Source organism: Rhinolophus sinicus, chromosome 18, assembly GCF_057876585.1.
Source record: "Rhinolophus sinicus isolate RSI-liver-muscle chromosome 18, RSI-T2T, whole genome shotgun sequence".
NCBI lineage: Eukaryota > Metazoa > Chordata > Mammalia > Chiroptera > Rhinolophidae > Rhinolophus > Rhinolophus sinicus.
In genome coordinates, this window is record NC_142518.1 from 27084040 (window position 1) to 27098257 (window position 14218).

Genomic DNA, 14218 nt, shown 5'->3' on the forward strand with positions numbered 1-14218 from the left:
AAGCCTAAAATGTGATTTTTTAAGAGGGGAATTTAATTTATTCATATTTTATGTTATATATTTGTTCATTTTCAAGCAATTTTATTTTATATTTTATTCATATTTTCTTACTGTTTTTCTTAAATTTTATGTATCGATCAAGTTTTTGTTCTACATACTATACATCCTATTTCTATTCTATATGTGATTATCTTTAAACCTTTGAAAATTCCTATTTAAAAATAGATTTTCCTATCAGTTCTAAGGGGAAACAGTATCAGTGAACTTATCCACAGAAAAAATAAAAGTCAATAGTAAGAATTTCTTTCTGCTCTCAATGTCTCAAGAATTTGCTGAAATAATTTGGAATTTTATTTCCACCTAGTGTGTTTTGTGGAAGATTATACATCATTCAATCCTTCTGTCTTCTTAATCAGTTCTGGAGACTTCTCCATCTCTAAGGCATTGAGTTAGTGTGAGGAAGCCTCTAGCAGATCAAAGCTAGCAGATTGGATAACAGTGCTGGGTTTTTCAGGATCAAACAGCTGGGTGGAGACTGGAACCTTTGGGAGTTGGAGTTGAGTTATAGAGGCCTTTTGAGTTGGAACTGGAATAGCATCTGCTTGACCCTTTGGTTGCCACTATTTATTTCCATCTAGTGCAGACAGTTTTTCCTTTTCCTGGCTCACGTGTTACTGAATACAGCCCTCAGAACTTTTCCTTAGTAATTATTTCCAGAGGAAGTGTGCCTTCCTTTTCTGGTTTTCTTACTTGTTTTACTGCTGATTAAGAAGATGAGACTACTAGAAGAAAAAGTTGCCTTCTATTTTGCCTCACATTCTTCTATTTTTAAATTAGATACCTTAAGAAAGACAAAGTGTACACTCAGATGACATTAGTTTTTAAAGTATTGTTTTTTTAGATAAGAACTTTATTAAAGTTTAATTCACACACCATAAAATTTACCTTTTAAAGGTATACAACGTGATGGTTTTTAAGATATCCTCAGTTATACAATGATCACCACAGTCTTAATTTTAAAACATATTTATCACCTGAAAAAGGAAAGCCTATACCCATTAGTAGTTACTCCCCATCTCCCCCTCCATTCAGTCACTGTTGACCTCTACTTTATTTCCTGTCTCTAAGAATAAGATTACTGTGGACATTTCATATAAATAGAATCATACAATGCTCGTCCTTTTGTGACTGGCTTCTTTCATATAGTGTAATAATGTCAGGGTTCATGTTGTAGCATGAATCAGTACTTCATTCCTTTTTATTGCCAAATAATTGTATGGATATATCACATATTGTCTATTCATGCACATTTAGTGTCCATTCAGTTAATGGACATTTGGATTGTTTCTATGTTTTTGTCCCTTATGAATACAATAGTTAGGAACACACATGTTTTCATTTATTTGGGTATATATTTTGGAGTGGAATTCTTGGATCTTAGGATAATTTGTTATTTTGACATTTTAGAAACTGCCAAACTGTTTTACAAAGCAACTGTAACAGTTTATTCCAGCAATGATTGAGGGTTCCAGCAATGATTGAGGGTTCCAATTTCTCCACATTCTCACCAACCCTTCTTCTTTTATTATAGCAATTTTGGCGCGTATGAAGTGATATTTTATTGTAGTTATTATTTGCATTTCTGTGGTGACTAATGATGTTGAATATATTTTCATATGCATATTGTAAATATGTGTATCTTCTTTGGAGAGGTGTTTATTCAAATCCTTTGTCCATTTAAAAATTCAGCTGTCTTTTTGAGTTGTCAGTGTTCTTTATATATTCTGGGTAAAATTCCCTTATCACAATGTAATGTGAAAATATTTCATTCCATTCTGGGATTTGTCTTTTCACCTTCTGATTATGACAACTGATGAAAATTATCTTTTAATTTTGATGAAGTCTAACTTATCTCATTTTTCTTTTGTCACTTGGGCTTTATAGTGTCATATCTAAGAAAACATTTTATAACCCAAGGTCATGGTTATTTACTCTTATGTTTTCTCCCAAAGTTGTATAATTTTATCTCTTGCATTTAGATCTATGATCAATTTTGAGTTATTTTTTAATATGGCCTAAGGTAGGGCTCCAATCCCATTCTTTTGCATGGGCATATCTACTTGTCCCAGCACCATTTGTTGAAAAAAATATCGTTTCCCCCATTGAATTGTCTTGGTATCCTTGTTGAAAATCAATTGGTCATAAACAGAAGTACTTATTTCTGTTACCCTGGTCTTAAAGAATGGCTTGGGAAGTATTCCATCATTTCTATTTTTGTGAAGATTTTTATTCTTCATGAAATGTTTAGTAGATTTAACCGATGAAGCCAGATACCTGGGTTTGGCTAGTCTCTGTGGGAAGTTTTTTGATTGCTACTTCAATACTTTTTTGTAAGTCTATTCAGATTTTATAATTCTTCTTGAGTCAGTTTAAGTAGTTTGTGTCTTTGTAGGAATTTGTCCATTTCATCGAGGTTATCTAACTTCTTTGTATACAACTATGCATTGTGTTCCTTTGTAATCCTTTTATTAAGTTTATGTAAAGTGATTAGTGATTTTCCCTTTTATATCATGGTTTTTGTAATTTGAATCTTCCTCATTTTTTCTTGGTCATTCTTACTAAAGGTTTTTTTTTTTTTTAATTTGATGATGTTTTCAAAGATCAAGTTTTTATTTTATTAATTTAAAAAAAATTATCCTATATATTCAATTAATTTTTGTTCTATTATTTATTACGTCTTCTATTCTGCTTTGTTGTTATTTACTTGTTCTTTATTTCTTATGGTACAAAGTTAGGTATTGATTTGAAATTTATCTTCTTTTTTAATATAGGCATTTGTAACACTAAACTTCACTCTGAGCACTGCGTTAGCTGTATCCCATAAGTTTTGGTATGTTTTATTTTCATTTTAATTCATCTCAAGTTATTTTTTTAAATTTCCCTTGCCATTACTTCTTGATGTTTAGTAATTTGGGAGTGTGGTGTTTAATTTCCACATATTTGAGAATTTCCAAAATTTCACTTTGTTACTGATTTCGAATTTTATTCCATTGTTGTCGCAGAACATATTTTGTATGATTTCAATACATTTTAAATGTATTGAAGCTTACCTTGTACCCTAGAATATGACTTTCCCTGGAGAAATATTCCACATGCAGTTGAGAAGTATCTGTTCTTGTAGGGTTGAGTGTTCCATAGATATCTTTTAGGTCTAGTTCATTTATAGTGCTTTTTAAGTCGTTTATTTATTTATGATCTACCTAGTTGTCTTGTCCACAATTGAGAGTGGAGTATTGAAGTTTCAAATGGTTATTATTGAATTATAATTTCTCCTTTCAGTTCTACCAGATTTTGCTTCATGTCCTTTGTGGCTCTGTTAGGTGCATATGTTTATAATTGTTATATATTTTTGATGAATTGTCCTATTATCAATATATGTAATGCACTTCTTTGTCCTAGTAGCAATTTTTACTTAATATCTATTTTGTTTGTTACTGGCATAGTCAGTGCAGCTCTCTTTTAGTTATTATTTGCATGTATATAATTTTTTCATCCTTTTACTTTCAATTGTATTGTGTTTTTTAATCTAAAGAGGGTCTTCAGTAGATGGCATGCACGTAGATCATTTTATAAAATTTATTTTGCATATCTCAGACTTTTAATTGGTTTATTGAATCAGTTTACATTTACTGATTAATTACTGATGAAGTAAGATAAGAAAAAATTTACATCTGCCTTTATGCTATTTGTTTTCTGTATATCTTAATTTTTTGTTTATCTCGCCTCTGTGACTGCCGGATTTTACATTAGATATTTAGTTTAGCATTTAAATTCCCTTTTTTTTCCCCAGAATAAATATTTGAGATATCTTCTTAGTGGTTTCCCATATATAACTATATAGAAAATATAACTAACATCTTACTCCTTAAAATGTAATTTAAGTTAATACCACCTTCATTTCAATAGTATATAAAAACTTTGCTGCAATATAGCATCCTCCTCCTTTGTACTACTATCATACAAATGACAACTTTGCACAATATAATCCCATCAACAGAGTTTTATAATACTTCATACAGTTTCTTTTTAATCAGGTAGTCAATGAAAATACTTACAAATAAAACTACTTTTATGTGATTATTTATATTTACTCATACTTACCTTTACCTCTTTATTTCTTTCTGTGATTCAGGTTACTTTCTAGTGTTCTTTTATTTAAGTTTCAAAGACCCCCTTCAGTATTGCTTATAGAAAAGGTCTGCTAATGATGAGGTCTGTCAGGTTTTGTTTATCTGGGAATGTCTTAATTTCATCTTCATTTTTGAAGGATAATTTTGTTGGATATGGAATTCTTGGTTGAGTATTTTTCTTTCAGTACTTTAAATATGTCTTCACACTGCATGGCCTTCATGGTTTTTGATGAGCAGTTGTTCATATTATTAAGGATCCCTTGTATAATGAGTCACTTTTCTTTTTCTGCTTTCAATATTCTTTCTTTTCTTTGGCTTTTGGCAGTTTTACAAATGTATCTGAGGGTAAATCACTTTGAGTTTCTCTTACATGGAATTCATTAAAATTCTTAACATGTTTAGATTAATGGTTTTCATTAGTTTCTGGTATTATTGGTCAATATTTCTTCAAATAGTATTTCTGCCTCTCTTTCTCTTCTCCCTCCCAGGGATTCTCATTTTGCTTTATATTGGTATACATAATGGTGTTTTATAGATCTCTGAGGCTTTGTTCATTTTTCTTCATCCATTCTTTTTTTCTGTTTCTCAGACTGGATAAATTCAACCAACATTTTTTCATGTTGGCTGATTCTTTGTTTAGCCAGTTCAAATCTACTTTTGAATCTCTCTAGTGAATTTTTAATTTCAGTTATTGTGCATTTCAATGCCATTATTTATATGTAATATATATATATATACACATTTGTATATATGTCTAATGCTTGGAACTTTCTCAGGGGCAGTTTCTGTTTACAGCCTTTTTTATGTGTTTGGATCATTCATTCTTGTTTCTTTGTGTGTCTCAAAATTTTATTTTATTATTTTTGTTTTTTTAGTTTTCTTTTTTATTATTAGTTTCAGGTGTACAAAGCAATGTAATAGTTAGACATTTATACCCCTCACAAAATGACAACCCCCCTCCCCTAATCTACCACCCCTCCAACATCACACATAGCCACCACAGTTCCACTTACCCCATTCCCCGTGCTGCACTCCGCATCCCATGACTATATATGTTATATAATATATATAATATATGTATATATTATATAACATATGTATATTAAACCATAGTCGACACCCATCACTATTCAGCATCAGGTGCACACTGTCAAAATTTTATTTTCGAAAACGGGGCATTATAAATAACATAATATGCCAACTATGGAAATGAGAACCTTACCTTCACTCAGCAGTTGTTGCAATTTTTTGTTTGTTGTTATTAATGTTACTGTTCATTTGTTTAGTGGCATTTCAGAACTAATTCTGTAAGGTCTGTATTTCCTTTCTTGTGTGGCCACTAAAGTCTCTTAATTTAGTTCTTACCTAATGATTAACAGTGATTTCCTTATGCTTTAAATCAATAAATTGCCCATCCTTTGCTGAGAAATTCTGTACATGTGTTGGGGTATGTAATGAACACTCAAGCAATTTACAACTCTGCCTTGGCCTTCACTTATTTCTTGTGTAAAACCTCTAGGTCAGTCAGAGGTGAGAAATTAGGATTTTCACAGGTCTTCCTTGGTTATGTATACAGGAAATAAATCAGAGCTTTTGAAATTCTCTATTGAATATCTAATTTCTCTGTTTTTCCTTTAAGTTTTGGTCAGCCTGTTGTTTGCCAAAAATGTTATCAATGCCACAGATATTAAACAAGCTGTGATATTAAACAATGTATGATAATTGTTTTAATAAATACCCTGAGGTATTCCTATTGAGTGATCTCTGAGTTAGATAAAATAAAAGAAAGCTGTTAGAATGAATTTCCCCTCCCTCCCACCCCGGGAGCTATCAGAGTGGTCAAATAGTGAAAATTTTCTGGGTGTGGGGCTTTTTGGAAAGCTCCAAAACCCATTGTGTTCCCTCCACTTGCTTGCTAGGCTGCTGGGTTTTAGCCTACCTTGATAGAGACACTGCTGGTTTAAGGATACACAGAGCTAAGGAGAGCAGATGGGAAAAGACAAGTTAAAACAACGTAGAGCTTACTGTTATTACTGAAGTTTATGAATTTCTCTTAAATAAATGCTCCTTGGATTATTGCAAGATTCTGGTTAATATCTAGAGTTCTGAAAATGTTGATTTTGCCAGTTTTTCCCAGTGTTGTCGCTGCTTTCGTGGAGGACTGGATTTTCAGAGGTCCTAGTTCCACCATTTCCACTAACATCACCTGGACATTAATTACATATTTAACATACACTTGTATCTTACTTTAGGTTTTTTCAGTGTTTGGTCCTTATCTTCCATTAGAAACTGAAGCATTTGTTTCCTTCTAAGATATCTTTTAAAAATCATGAGCTGAACAGACCTGTGACTATTAAGAAGACTGAATCATCAATTAAAAATTTATCAACAAAGACTAGCCAAGGACCAGATAGCTTCACTGGATAATTCTACCAAATCTTTAAAGAAGTAATGCTAGTCCTTCTCAAACTCTTCCAAAAAATTGAAGAGAACACTTTCAAACTCATTTTATGAGGACAGCATTACCCTGATACCAAATCTGGACAAAGAGAGCATAAGAAAATAAACTAGTATCCAGTATCCTTGATGAATATAGATGCAAAAATTCTCAACAAAATACTGGCAAACTGAATTCAACACTACATTGAAGGATCATATGCTATGATCAAGTGGAATTCATCCCTCTGATGCAAGGATGGTTAAACGTACGCAAATCAGTTGATGTGATAAACCACATTAGCAGCATGAAGGGTAAAAAATAACACGATCATCCCAATAGACTCAGAAAAGGCATTTGATAAAATTCAACACTCTTTCATGATAAAAACTTTCAAAAAACTAGGAATAGAGAGAAATTTCCTGAACATAATAAAGGCCACATATAAAAAGCCCATAGTAACATCATACTCAATGGTGAAAAAGTGAAAGCTTTACTATTAATAGCAGGAACAAGGCAAGGAGGCTTACTATCACCACTTCTACTCAACATTGTGCTGGAAGTCCTAGCCAGAGAAGTTAGGCAAGGAAAAGAGATAAAGTGCATTTATATTGGAAAAGATAAAGTAAAGTTGTCCCTGTTTGCAGATGCCATGATTTTATACAGGGAAAACCCTAAACACTCCACCAGAAAACCTGTTATAACTAATAAATTTATTTGTGGGGAGCCATGGTTGCAGTTAACTTTAAAGCCTTAATGGCTCAGTTTATACTTAACCTATTTCCTCCCCCTGAAGCAATTGTCTCTGCCTGCATCTGGAGAGAGCTTGCATGCTGCTCAGGAATGTGGTGGGAGTGGCCAGTTCCCAGAACAGAAGGCTGATGCCTATCAGGGCTATTGATAAGATAATTACATTTGGGAGTTTCAGTAAATTTTGTGTCTCCTGTGTTAAAGTTAAAGATTCACTGTTAACTAGGTAATGCATTTTTGTACTTGTTAAACTGCACGTCCACAGAAGGTATAAATTCTGGGGACAGAATAAACTCAGCGTCTCCAGGAACACTGGGGTCCGCGATCGCCATCATCAAAGTGTGAGTGCCTTCTTTCATTCCCACTCCCCTTGTCAGGAACCGTTCGACTCGTGGCGGCTGGCCCGCTACATTTATTCAAGTTGCAGGATACAAAGTCAACATGTGAAGTTGTAGTGCAATGCATTACTCACATATTTATGGTGATACTGGGGTAAAGGAACCTTACTGTGCTGAGAGTCATATAAAAGTATAGCACATATGGTTACGTACACTACATAATACTTGATAATGATAACAGTTGACTATGTAATTGGCTTATATATTTATTACACTATGCTTCTTATCATTGTTTTAGAGTGTACTCTTTCTGCTTATTAAAAAAGTGTACTGTAAAACAGTATGCTGTGTTATGCCGGCAGCAGCCTCATCCATCTCGTTTTTACCATGTCTCTTAATTGCATCATTTTCTCTTGTGTGTGACTTAATCTCATGTCGTTTTATACAGTAACCTGGTGTACAGGCTTGTAGCCGAGGAACAGTAGGCTATACCGTGTGGCCTAGATGTATAGTAGGCTATGCCATCTAAGTTTGTGTAAGTATATGATATTTGCACAATGATGAAATTGCCTAACAACATATCTCTTAGAACATATGTCCATTATTAAGTGACACATGACTACATCTGAAAAGGATATTAGGAAAACAGTCCCATTTACAGTAGTATCAAAAAGAATAAAATTCTTAGGAGTAAACTTAACCAAGGAAGTGAATGACTTATACACTGAAAACTACATGACATTGATGTAAGAAATTCAAGAAAAAACAAACAAGTCTAAAGCCTTCCCATGTACATGGATTAGAAGACAATATTGTTAAAATGTCCATACTACCCAAAGTGACTACAGATTCAGTGCAATCCCCATGAAAATCCCATTGGCATTTTTTTTATAGAAATAGGAAAACAATTCACATGGAACCACAAAAGACCCCAAATAGCCAAAACAGCTTTGAAACAGATGAATAAACCTGAAGCATCACACTTCTTGATTTCAAAATATAAAGCCAGTACAGTAATCAAATAATGTGGCCCGGAAAAATTACAGACATATAAACCAATGGAACAGACTAGAGAGCCCCCAAATAAATCCACACATATACGGTAAACTGATATTTGACAAGGGTGCCAAGAATACACAATGGGGAAATGATAGTTACTTTCATAAATAGTGTTGGGCAAAGCAGATATCCATATGCAAAAGAATTAAATTAGTCCCTTACCTTATACCCTAAACAAAATTCAACTGAAAATGAATTAAAGACTTAAACATAAGACCTGAAATCGTAAAACCTCCTATAATGAAAAAACATAGAGGGTAAGCTTCATGACATTGGTCTTGACTGATTTCATGGATATGACACCAAAAGCACAGGCAACACAGCAAAAATAGACAAGCGGGAGTACTTCAAACTGAAAACTTCTTCAGAGCAAAGGAAACAAATAAGTGAAAAGAAAACCTAGGGGATGGGAGAAAATATTTGCAAATTATATATTTGATAAGGGGTTAATATCCAAAAATATATAGGGAACTCCTACAACTTAATAGCAAAAAAAAAATAATGTCCCAATTTAAAAATGAGCTAAGTCATTAAACAGATATTTCTCCAAAGAAGACATATAGATATCCAACAGGTGTATGAGACGGTGTTCAACATCACTAATCATTTGGGAATTGAAAATGAAAACCACAATGAGATACTACCTCATACCTGTTAGGGTGGCTATTATCTAAAAACAAAAGACAACAAGTAGTGTTAAGGATATGGAGAATCTCTGATTTTTGTACACTGTTGACAGGAATGCAAAGTGGTGCAGCCACTTTGGAAAACAGTCGTGGAGTTTACTAAAATTAAATATAGAACTACTGTATGATCCAGCAATCCCTCATCTCGTTACTTATCCAAAGGATTTGAAATCAGGACCTTGAAGAGATATTAGCACTCCCATGTTAATTGTGATACTATTCACAATAACTAAAATATGGAAACTTAAATGTTTATCAATAAGTGAATGGACAAAGAAACTGTGATATATACTAACAATGGAATATTATTCAGCCTTAAAGAAGAAATAAATCCTGCTGTATGTAACATGATTGAATCTTGAGAACATTATGCTAAGAGAAATAAGCCAGTCATAGAAAGACAAATTCTATTTGATTCTATTTACTGTGTTTCCCCGAAAATAAGGCCTAGCTGAACAATCAGCTCTAATGTATCTTTTGGAGCAAAAAGCCTGGGTATAATAAAATATTATATAATATATTATGATATAATATAACATAATATGATATGATACCTGGTCTTATTTTACTATAAGACCGGGTCTTATATAACATTATATAACATTATATAAGACCCGGTCTTATTTTACTATAATGTAAGACCGGGTCTTTAATATATTATAATATAATACATTATGATATAATATGATATGATATGATATGATATGATATGATATGATATGATATAATATAGACTGGCTCTTATATTAACTTTTGCTCCAAAAGACGCATTAGAGCTGATGGTCTGGCTAGGTCTTATTTTCATGGAAACAGGGTATATGAGAGATCTAAAATAGTTGAACTCATAGAAACAGAGAATGGTAGTTTCTAGGGGTTGGGGAAGAGGAAAATGGGGAGTTGCTAATCAAGGTGTATAAAATTTCAGATATGCAAGATGATAAAATGAGATCCTTCTAGAGATCTGCTGTACAACATTGTGCCTATATATAAACATATTCTAATGTACCCTTAAAAATCTGTTTAAATGGTAGATCTCATATTAAGTATTCTTATCCCAGTAAAATAAAAGTTACTTTAAAAGTGGGAACAAGAGGTGTTACTCCACATCTGTGTTTCATATAACTAACAATTCTTCCAGTCACTTGTTTTGAAACAAAACCAAACCTGGTAGACCAAATCAGTTTCTTTTTGGACAACTTTCAACAGTATCATTTTGGTTTTCAATTCAAAATCTGTTTTTCCACACTAGACAGGACCCCTTTGCTTTAATTCTGGTCTATTCTCTAGTTTTTTCACATGGCTTCCCATGTATGTGATTCCAATCATTTTATTAATATAACTTCTCATCTCCAGGTCATAGGAGCATTAGAAAGCCAGGGTAATAAGCAGCACAGAAAGCAGCTTGCTTCCTTTCTCCCAGCCGCTTGAGGAACGTGGGTCTCTCATTGACTTAAGATTTCTTCCAGTTCCACCTGGTGAGATCTTGGCCTTGTTCTTTGCGCTGTCCTGTAGCATCTGCCATTGTTTTCTGGCAGGCATTGATGATTGATTATACTTTCGTGCTACCATTTTCTCCTCTTGTAATCTGACTGTGGAGTAAGCCTTTTTTTATCTGAAGCCATGGTCAGGGCCTTTATGTACCCTTCTATTTCCTTTGCCTTGTAGATGCACATTTTGCCATTATTATCACCTCAGGTGGGGCAGGTGTACTCTGGCTAGACCCTGTTATACTGGCCATCTAGAAGGGCTCCCTTATATTCTCAGTGCTTTGAAGAGTTTTAGTGAGGTGGTTTTACTTTTAACTCTGCCTTTATTGTCCTTTCCTTGGACTGCCACAGGGACAGAGGCTGGGGATGTGATACCGTGTTTCTCCGAAAATAGGACATAGCCGGACAATCAGCTCTAATGAGTCTTTTGGAGCAAAAATTAATATAAGACCCGGTTTTATTTTACTGTAACAGAAGACTGGGTCTCATGTAATGTAATGTGATATGATATGATATGATATGATATGATATGATATGATATGATATGATACCTGGTCTTATTTTACTATAAGATCTTGTATAATATAATACCTGGTCTTATATTAATTTTTGCTCCAAAAGATGCATTAGAGCTGATTGTCCAGGTAAGTCTTATTTTCCGGGAAACATGGTATCACAGGTGACTCACAGTGGTCTCTAAGCAAATCTCCAATTCCTTCTGAATCTGAATCAATGTTCTTGAATCGAATTTGTCTAGACTCTTACTCCCATTAAATAAGCGTGTTCTTTATTCTCATGGAAATAGCCTCATGTTTCTAAGCCTGACACCCAGGGTGCACAAACCCTAGAAATTTCTCAACATGAGAATCCCTGCAGCATGAAAACATGGAATTTTTCTGGTAATGAGCTTCAGGACGTGAGGGTATTGACAGCTAACATTTTTAAGCAGACCAGAATAAAGGAGAAGCACGAAGGTGCTTGAATAAATAACTATGAAGATTTTTTTTTATTTTTGAGAAAGTCTGTACTACTAGTATTTATCTCTAATTTAAAGCATCTGCTTCAGTCCATTTATAGTTTATGTGCTATAACTAGATAAGCATACCAAATGCCATTTCCAAACTATTTTTCTGTTTAAAAGGGTATTATAGTAACTTACCTGTTATTCTTCCTAATTTTTCTTAGTTATGAAGCAGTATTAGGATTGTAACCTGTTGTATGTGCTCTTTGGGCCCATCCAGATTCCCATGACTGGACTTTTCTATCCATCTGTCACGTGTGGGTGTTGACTCTTGATAGGTTACGTCTTTCTCCTTCTCCAGAGGACAGCCTTTGGCTGAAGGAAGATGTCTCATGTAGAGATGCCTAGGTGTTTAAGCTTCACTACCACCACTGTCTCGGGTGGCCCTGTTCTGCTTCCCCCTTTACTCCTGAGAGCAGTCCCTCAGTAAATTACTTGTATCAGAATTTTTGGGATGCTAGTGTTTTATACATGTAGCGATCTAAATAAAATACCCGCAACTGGCTATGGTATCGACAAAAAAGGCAGGATAAGAAACCTATTACAGCTTTTTAGAGAGTTCATTGAGCTATGTGTTCTCTCTTTTAATAATGTTCTATTAGCACTGTGTTGTGTTAACTTAATGTCTTACATTTATTAGCATGCTGTTATATAATAGCTTTAGTTTTATGTGTGAGAAACAGTACATAGGATACTGTGATTAGGTTTAAAACAAAGTTTCATCTTTTATTACCTCTGTTTAGAACTCTGAAAATATAGAATACATCAAATAATTTTCTGTATTCTGAAGTTTATTTTGTAAAAATAATTAGGTTTCATTATGTATTTCTGTGTATTTCTTCTCAGTTTCTACTATGTGTGGTTCTGAAAGAAGCAGAACAAAGCTAGTTCAGCTAAAGCCACCATTTGTATTTCTATACAGAGCTTCTCCTTTATGTCTCTATTAGCATTTATATCCAGATGAAATGGACTGGACAATCTAGAAGGAAATAAGAAACATTTCCTTTAACTTTTCTTTCAGTATGGAGCTGAGCCAAAGTGGTCAAATCTGTGGTTTTCCTCCTTAGGATCCCAACCTAACTCTTAAAAAATTAAACATGCCTATAACACATTTATAAAACTTAGATCTCAGAGGTCTATGTGACCTCATCTTCATAATTCTTATACTAAGGAGTTGATTTGCTCCTATTAAGGCACAGAAAACAATAAAAAAAAGAAGTCCTGTTCCACTGTTTCCTTAAGGTATATGTGTTTTTCCATAATAATGAATCTGCTTTAAGGAGACTTGCTCTATTTTTAGACATAGTGTGCTTTTGAAAGATTTTTATATCAGTGACTTTTCATTACATGTCTTAAGTTCCTTGGTAGGATAAATCCAATTTCTGGGCAGTCTATTCTGCTCCACTGAGCTGTAACTTCATAGTACATTTTAATATTTAGTAAGGTTTAAACTATGTAAATTTGGTTTTTTTGTGTGTGTGTGAACTAATCTAAAATACTTAATTTTTTTCCAATTAGATCATCTTGGAAAATACACAGCTAATATTCCTTTACGTTTAAATGATAATCCATTTTGCTATCAAACGTTATATCTGGTTGGAGAGGTAAAATCACCTACGTTATTGTTTAAACCTCCATTCATATTTTTCACCCCTGTTCCTTTGGATGTAACAGCTGTGATGGATATCACCATTTTACCTCAAAGTTATTTCAGGTAAATGCTTCATGTGAATTTACCATATTTTCCTTATGTGCTTTTTGTTTGTATTTGTGTTTTATGAGTCATAAGCAATGTCTGACTTGTTGCTATAGTTGGAACAAAGTATTACAGTGTTTAACTGTATATTCAAGTTAAAAATACCAAAAAAATCCCATTTAGTTATCTCATAATTAGTCATTTAATTTTCTTATAAAAATTTTTGATCCGTCTCTCTTCACGGTATAAGAAGCAAGCTTAAAAACTCAGTGTATTAATTTTCTATTGCGGTGTGACAAATTACCACAAACTTGGTGCCTTAAAACATGAATTGGTTATCTCATAGTTTCTTTGGGTCAGGAGTCTGGGTCCGTTCAGTTGTATCCACTGCTCACGGTCTCAGTAGGCAGAAATCAAGGCATGAGTTGTAGCAGCAGTCTCAGCTGAGGCTCAGTTCTCCTCCAAGCTCTCTGGTTGTTGGTGGAATTTATCCTTGCGGTTATAGCACTAAGACGTCATTTTCTTGCTAGCTGTTGGCTGGGACCACTCTCAGA

The 14218-nt window shown here is 33.6% G+C and overlaps 1 protein-coding gene across 1 annotated transcript in view; it reads left to right on the plus strand.

Annotated features, from left to right (window-relative positions):
- CFAP47 (cilia and flagella associated protein 47) overlaps window positions 1-14218 on the plus strand; it is a 372118-nt gene that overhangs the window by 102010 nt on the left and 255890 nt on the right. The window contains exon 25 of the mRNA XM_088794865.1: window positions 13487-13682. Coding sequence (XP_088650991.1) covers window positions 13487-13682 — 196 coding nt within the window. The remainder of the gene's footprint in view (window positions 1-13486; window positions 13683-14218) is intronic.